Source organism: Volvox carteri, assembly GCF_000143455.1.
Source record: "Volvox carteri f. nagariensis unplaced genomic scaffold VOLCAscaffold_13, whole genome shotgun sequence".
Classification (NCBI taxonomy): Eukaryota; Viridiplantae; Chlorophyta; class Chlorophyceae; order Chlamydomonadales; family Volvocaceae; genus Volvox; species Volvox carteri.
The window spans coordinates 1,950,816-1,958,966 of NW_003307556.1; the positions used below are offsets into that span (position 1 = coordinate 1,950,816).

Consider the following 8,151-nt stretch of genomic DNA (forward strand, 5'->3'; position numbering starts at 1 on the left):
CGACAGGCAGCTGTGGCGGGCGCCATGGCGGCGGCACCATTCCCTCGGGGAGCAACGGCTGCGACAGCGCCGGCAGCGGTGCCGGTTGTCCAGATTCATCAGCCGTCAAGGCCACGGCTATGGCCGTACTTGGCGGCTGTGGCGACGGAGGCGCCGCGGCGTCGGGTTTTACCGCGGATAGTGACCGCGGCGGCGCTAGCGCGTACGGCAGCAGATCACGGACGCCATCACGACAACCATCAGCGTCTTTAAACGGCAAGGCCCTGCCCGTGGCGTGGTACGACGGTGCAGACGCAGATACCAAGCCACCTGCTGCATCGGGCAGCTGCCCGACCTCGCCAAGGCCAGCCCGGTTTGTGGCGCAGTTGCTAACGTCCATGCCAAAACAAGTCCAGCATGAGCAGTCCGACTCGCCGCGGGCATCAGCGCTGCTGTCTTCGCTCTTGCCCGCGCCACACAGAGCCGCCGGTGGCGGCACTGCTACTTCGCCGGCACACTCAGAATCGGCCGCCGCCGCCGACGACGACGACGCCTTGCGAAGCGCCCCGGCGTCACCGGTACGACTGCTGCCGTTCATGGTCGCGAGCAAATGTACCCAACACCCCCCGGCTGCGGCGACGACGGGGCTGGGGTCACCTACATGCACCTGCCGTACCGCGGCGTCGAGGCGCAAAAGCACTAGCGGCTTGGTGCTGACCTTGGCATCTGCTGAAACGGTGGTAGCATTGGGGCCTGCTGCTAGCCCGACGAAGTCAGAGCCGGAGTCGGAGCAGAATACAGAACCCGATGACATTGCTTGGCTGGCGCCGCATCGTCCAGGCGCTTCTTTCGAGCCCGTGTTCTCAGTGGCAACGGAGGAGGTGGCGGCGGTGATGGATCCCAATTCGCCGGGCCTTGGCGCGGGACTGGAGGCGGCGGCGGCGAGCTCACCGCATCCCCAGGATGCTCTGCAGCGTCAACTCCTCCAGCGGTTTGCCAGTCGACAGCGCCAGAGGAGCGCGCGGAAGCGCCAGTCGAGCTCCGGCGGGTTCGGCGGGTTGATGCGCCGGGAATCCATTACGGGTGATGGTTCCGGAGCGAAGAGGGAGACCCTGACGGGAACGGCATCGGCTCAGCGGGAGAGCAATGACTTGGCCATTTACGTAACTACCCTCGGCCCAGGCGAAGCCCTGTCGCCGGCAGCTGCTGCTGCCAATGACGGCGGCGGCGGCGACGGTGACGGAACAGCGACCCGCGGGTCACATCTTGACCGCGTTGCTGGCCCCCTGGCTGAGGCGGCGGAGTCGTTGTCGAACCCCATCAGGCTACAACACGCCGTTCCCGCTGCCTCTCCTTATCAGCAGCCGGACCTCCGCACCTCAGTTGTCGCATGCGCTGCTAGCGGCGGGGGCGGCGGCGGCGGCACCGTTGCCGTTGCCGCTTCCGCGCCAGCGTCCAGAGGCCCAACATCGCCGTTGCCCAGCACAGCGCTATCGTCTGCATGGCGCCGGTCGAGCTCTTTACGGTGGCTCCAATCGAGCTTAGCGGCTGCTGGCGGCGACCCGCCGACCGCTGGGTCCGGCGCCTCCCCCCTTACCTCATCCCCCAGCAGCGTCGCCACGATCCTGCAAGCCAACGGGGCTGCCATCCTCCGGCTCCCTCGCCGCGTTAGCGGCCCCGCTCCGGGCCCTATGAGCCCGTGTGTCGCCGGCGGCAGTGCTGCCAGCTCTGGAGGCAGTCGCTCACTAATCTGTCCCTTATCACCTTGTTTGCCGTCTGGGCCAGCGCCGCAGCCAACATCAGCAACAACAATAACAACAACAACAACAACAACAACACGCCACGCGTCGTGCCTGTCTTCTACAGGTACAAGCGGCGGCGCCGAGCCTGTGCAGGTTGCGGAAGAGGAGCTTGAATGGATCAGCACGCGTCTGTCGTACGGCGGGCCTAGCCGGGCGGCGCCGGCTGCTGCTGCAGGGACAGCGCAGCCGCGTCGCGGCAGCACGTGCAGCATCGTGGACGAGGAGCTCGCGGCGCTGATGCCGCGTTTGCCGGGGGGCCTTAAGCGCCCGACCACCTCGACTAATTTCTGCATCAGTCCGCTACCCCAGCGAGTACCTGGCGGCAGCTGCGGCTCGTCCCAACAACGTCCCAGCATAGACCGCGCTCAGGCCGAGGATCCGGGGCACAAGCTGGGGTTTGCATCGGCTATCGGCACCAGCACGGCCACCAGTTGGGGCACCTGTAGCGCCAGCGCCCGGCGTGCCAGCCTGCAATTACACCGAGGGGACTTGGCTTCAGTGCAATCGCTAAAGGGCGGCGCAGTGAACACCCCGGGGGCCGGTGGCGGGGGCCTGGGGTCACGGAACCCTCGGTCCAGTTGGTCAGGCCACGTCGTGTCCAAATCGGCGGCTTCGGTGCCGGCTTCGCAACAGCCACCGCCATCGCCGCCGTTGCTGCCACCGCCGGACGGCGTGTTCGTGCCGCGGGCATCGTGGGAGCAGCTGATGCAGGCAAGTTGGCGGCGCTAACGCGTGCGGCTGCGTGTGAACCCGCTTGAGCTCCCGCGGCTCACGGATCGAGCCTGTGTGAGGGAAGCTTTTCTAGCCTGTTTGTTCCTAGGTTTGTTAAATTTTTAAAAGCGTGCTTCTTTCCTAGTCATGCTCGTCTCCGATATTTTGCTTTTTTAGTTGATTTGTTGTTTGTTTGTTAACATGCAGGCCGTGTCCCGCCTCGGCTGGTTCGAGGACATAGTCCAACAGCTTCTGGAAATGGTCTCGCAGCAGGAAGAGGCGCTGAGCCGTTTGGAGCACCGTGCTGAGCACGCATCAGCGCTGCGCGCTGCAGCGGGCGGCGGCGCCGCCGACGGCATCCTGGCGGGCATCATGCCGGGGTCGGTGCTGGCGCAAGCGGCCACTGGCGCCGGCAGCGCCGCTGCCACCGGTGGCGGCACCGGCAGCACGCCGGCTACAGGTGCGGCTGCGGCTGGGCTACAAATGCAGCTGAGCTCAAGTGTATATCTTTGGCCGCCGCCGCGAGCCGTGGCGCCCGGCAGCGGCGGCGGCGGCGGCGGCGGGACGGCCAGTGGCGCCGGCGGTGGCGACTCACTTGGGTCGGATTCGTTGGAGGCCAATAATCAGGTGAGCCACCCGTGTACGGCATACACAGCGTATATGAATTACGCTTGTTGTTAGGGGACATATACTCAAGGTACGTAATCGCCGCAATGAGAAGGCATTTAACCATCGCCGGCCATTGCCACTATCCCCCTCTGCCGCCCTACTTGCTCGCTCCTCTGGCCCCCCTTCACAGCGATCTGTCACACAGCGCGCGGCCAGCATACGCTTCCGAAACGACGTCCGGGCCGCTGCGTCCTCAAAGCGCTTTCGCGACAACAGCGCCAGCACCAGCATTGGCTCCAGTCCCAGCCGCTCGCCCGCCACCTCTATCGTGCAATCCGCCGCGGCAACAGCACGTGAGCAGCAGCAGGCTGCTGGGGGACCACCACCGTCACCAAATGCACCTGCGTCCGCGTCGCCGTCGGCATTGGGACCGGTACCAGCAGCCGCAGCAGCCGCAGCAGCCGCAGCAGCAGCTCCGTCCCCTTTCGCGGCCGTGCGAACATTCCGCACCGCTGACGACACGGCCGGTCCGATACGCCTCAGCGACAGAGGCATCAGTCCGCGCCTCCTGTCGTCGAACGGCAACTCACGGTTGAGCGGTGGCACCACCAGCGCCTTGGGCGGTGGCCTGGGTTCAGGCGGCATGGATCTGGACGCTTTGGCAGGCCAAATTAGGCAACCGCACCCCGCCGGGTCGAGCTTCGCACAACTCCTCTCCGCGTCTTCCTCCTCCACAGGGCTCTCACAGACCCAGTCCTACGGCCCAGTCGTGTCGGTGCATGCAGTCAAGGGTGTGCTTAAGAATAGAGGCTCCGGGTCGCCGTTGCAGGTGACACAGCAGCAGCAGCAGCACCCGTCCGTCACACCGCCCTCCGGGGGAGGGATCCTAATGCTCTCTCCAAAGAACGTGAAGAGCTAGGACGGTGAGAGGAGGGTCAACGGTCCGTCGCTGGATATGGCAGATCTAACCTTATTGGTCTTCCGAATACTGATTTTTTTGTGTGCCTGCTTTTATTGATTATAGTCCGGATTGGGGCCCCAAGGCCCTCGGAACACGACAATGCAATGGCGTACAGTAAATCACGTGACATCGTACAGTAAATCACGTGACATCTATGTGCCAGAGGACCAAGTACATGGCCAAGGGCATGAGAGGGAGAGAGAGACGGAGAGAGAGAGGGAAAACTAATTGTACGGGAAGTACTCTTTAAGAGCCCGAGGGAGCGCGTGGACGCGCGAGTTCTCATTGGCGTATGCTTTTTTTGACTTACAGGCGCATAAGAGAACTGAAGACGCAATCCATTTTAACGCTCTCGCCCTGCATGCTCGCATCCACACTGTCCTGTGCAAGGATTGCTGTTTCTCCGCTTCGCGCAATGGCGCGAGCGGCTCCTGGGCTTGTGACCCGTGTCCCTCCCTGACCTGTCTTGTTTTGTTCCGTCCTGTCGTGACCAGCGTCACGTCACTGCTTCCCTCTTCCGGTACACCGGAGCCCGTGTAGCGACCAGGCGGCGGGTTCGCATGGCATGTGGTTGGGGGCCCTAATGACTTGTTGACCGACGCTTGAGGGGAATTGGGCAGTGCAGCTGTCTGTTCGGCCTTGCCGTTGGTGTTGTATTGGCGGCCTTGGGTGGTGGTAGAAGGTCGCCAGGAAAACCGGGTGCGCGGGACTCATGTTGATTTCCAGATTCCATGCCATTTGCATTTCTGTGCTGCTTTTCCATGGGGTCCTTGGGGGTTCGTTAGAGGGGGGTAGCACACTGAGATAAGACCAAGCGAGGTGAAGAGAGACCTGTTTTTGAATTGCGGGGGATGGTGTCATATGGAGAGCAGGTTTCGCTTTGGCAAGGGAAAACGCAGCTCTGGCCAATTCTGCGGCCGTAGCTGTGCTAACACATTTGAAGTGCGACATATAGAGATATATGTCTTGGTTCGTGATAGGGATTATAGAGCCTTGTTGTTATTTTTGAGGGAAGGCGTCGGTGCGCTCGAAATGCCGCTGCGCACGTGTTTCGCACACCGCCAAGCTCCCGTATGTTTTGAAAATCCGCATGTGCATGCGATGTGCGTGTGATCTGCATTCATGTTTCACGTATGCGGTGCGTTCGACAAGATGAGAAGATCAGAGGTCTGTAGCGCGTGAATGTCCATTGACGTTTCGAGGGCATGACCTCCCCTGGTACAGCGGAGGAGAGCCTGTCCGGGCCCCATCCTGCGCCCGGTTTGCTCCCTTCCTGGCTTGGCGACGACAAGGTGGCCTCGCCTTCGGCCGACGCCGGCCCGCAACGTGTGAACGTGGGATGCGGGGTCTCTTGTCGCCTGGACGCGTAGGCTCCGTATTCCGTGTGCGTGACCTTGTCGGGTAGGGCGATTGCCGGGGGAGCAGGGAGGGAAGGTGTTGTTACAAATCGAGGAGTTGGCTGACCGGCGGGAAACATGAGTGCTGCGCCTTGACTCGTCCTTAACGACTTGTGATGACTTCTCGTCCTCTGGCCGGGGAACAGCCTCCCCAGCGCAGTGTGCCTCCCTGCAGCATCCCTCCGGTGGTGTGCCCGTGTGGGGGAGGTACTTCCAACCGAGGCAGAGAAGGCAATAAATCGCTTAGTTGAGTCGATGCGTTAGCTCGAAAGTTAATGGAAGTAGGATGGGGATTGAGAAATCGGAGACACGCAGGTATGCATCATGCATCACTCAGTTTGCCGTTTGCTCTATTGTCTACCGACTCTCGCTGTATTGCCTGCACAGGGGCATGTCTACCCCAGGAGACGTGAGGGGTTGTGACACTGCGGGTGTTCGAGGGTTGCATTTAGGGCGTGTAGTGTGCGTGTGTGTGTGTGATGTTCATGCATAGTTACCTTGAGGGCGATGTTATTGGTGGGATATGCAGTGCTGGGGTTCGTCCATCGGCACGCAACGCCCGCCGTGCCGTCATGCTGTGTTCCAGTATATCATTACATGCTTTCTTTTTTTTGCTGATCTATATTCCGCCAGAAACATCGAGGCCTGGGTATATAGCAGCTTGTTTTTTGTTGCGGTGCAGTAGAAGGATGCGTGCTCAGTTGGAATTGTGATATATATATATATATATATATATATATATATATATATATATATATATATATATATATATATATATATATATATATATATATATATATATATATATACATATATATATATATATATATATATATATATATATATATATATATATATATATATATATATATGTGCCCCGTATGCTGCTCTGAAGTCAGCCTGTGCTTCTTGTTGTGTGCATTCAGGGCTATCTACCTTGTGCCAGGTTGGGCTGCAATGGGCTTTACCAAGCGAAATTTACATACGGCTTTCGCGTTAAGTTACACATCATGCCAGAGACATTATCCAGGTGGCATGAATGGCTATAGTAGAATCAGAGGAAACATATACAAAATGCCACACCTTTTTCGTCGCCGCTGCCATCAGCATCGGCGTCGGCGGCTGCGATAGCACCAGAGCCGCGCGGCGTGGTATTTTGCCGTTCCGTTAAACCACTCGTCGACATGCGGCGGTTTCCGTCCCCTGCTCCATGTAGACATATTCGGCCTTTTGGAAAATCTCCCTTCAGGTTACACACTGCTTTTCGTAAGCTACTGTCTTTCCTGGAAGAGTTATTATGCCAGGTTATGTTGGCCGCTACCGCGTCGTTCATTATACGCGGGTGTGAGCGTATGTATGTATGTATGTGACTTTGGTCGTTCAACGCGCAGAGCCATGAGTGTTTCATGCACGGTAGGTCAGCATTAAACGTGTGTGTATGTATGTATGTATGTATGTTTGTTTGTGTGTATGTTTGTGTGTGTGTATGTGTGTGCGCGCTGTGGCGACCACGCGACCATTACGGCGTAGTAATGGCCGAATGACACAGCGTGTGTGTATATGACCAGACTGACTTCAGCGTTCGGATCTTCGGTTTGGTTGGCTGGGTTCTTTTAAAGAATTGCGTCCTTGCCGCGGGAAAACGCACAGAGGCTAGTAATGACAATAACACAACAAGTACAATAAACGTGCGGCTGCCGTAAACGGGCGTGAATTTTTGTTTTCACCGGTACCTTCGAATGTGTCCTCCTCAGAGCACCCCCGAAACAGCGGGCGCTAGGTTGCGTTGTTGTTGTTGTGGGTTGCTGTCGCGGCGTGCATGATGACGTGTAGCCTGCAGGTGGCGCTCAGCAGCTATAAGAAGTACTGTGCGTGTGCACGTGTCTGTCTTTGGAGGTAGTGTTATCTGGTGCTATAAAATGTTTTCTGCGTGCACGTGGCTTATGATATTAAGACGATTAAGACGGTATAAAGGACACAGGTAGACGCGCAGCGCGGGTCATATGCGGTATATCCGTTGGTTGGTTGGCTGCTAGTTTATTGGTTGGTTGGTTGGTTGGTTGGTTTAAGTCTTCCGGCGTGGGCCGGGGCCCGTCACCCCGCACAGCAGTAAATAAACTGTAAGCGGTTAAAAGGTTGTAATTGTTATGGCAGTGCTGGGTAGGTGTCAGTGGGGCGAGATTGGCTACGCTCTTCCCTGCTCCTTCAATGGTGTACTGGGTGCGCCTAGCTGACGTGTACCCACACGGGACAAAAATACATGTGTAATAAATTCATATGGGGCAGTGGTGACACATAAGAAAATACACAACGTTGTGAGTGCTTGCGACGACGTTGCCTCTCTCCAACCCTGCCTATTACCAGCAGTTCTGAAAGGGTAATGTTTCGACTGCGGACGTGTGCCTATCTGCAGGGTTTGAGGAACGGTAAGATAATAATCAGGAATCGGCAACCTGAAAAACGAGTCCGACGGCACACAGTTGACCGCCGAGAGAAACAGTGCACCAACGGTGCGGGCGTCCAAGGGGTTCCCTTCGCTTGACACCCTATTATTAAAGTGCTACTCTAGAGGAGCTGGTGAACTGGCAACCGTCTATTTTGGCAGCAAATATTTTCCGACGTGTGGCTTTTCCGACGTGTGGCAGAAACAAGTTTAACAGGCAGGGGGGCCTGGGATCCGGCATGCATGTTG

The 8,151-nt window shown here is 58.1% G+C and overlaps 1 protein-coding gene across 1 annotated transcript; it reads left to right on the forward strand.

Annotated features, from left to right (window-relative positions):
* Positions 1 to 2,693: 2,693 nt before the first annotated feature.
* VOLCADRAFT_89690 (uncharacterized protein) lies at positions 2,694 to 5,432 on the forward strand (the record flags this gene model as incomplete). Its single annotated transcript, XM_002949166.1, has 6 exons — positions 2,694 to 2,952; positions 3,019 to 3,119; positions 3,292 to 3,454; positions 3,839 to 3,930; positions 4,453 to 4,582; positions 5,287 to 5,432. 6 exons carry the CDS (start codon positions 2,694 to 2,696, stop codon positions 5,430 to 5,432), a joined length of 891 nt encoding a protein of 296 aa, XP_002949212.1.
* Between the last annotated feature and the right edge of the window lie 2,719 nt (positions 5,433 to 8,151).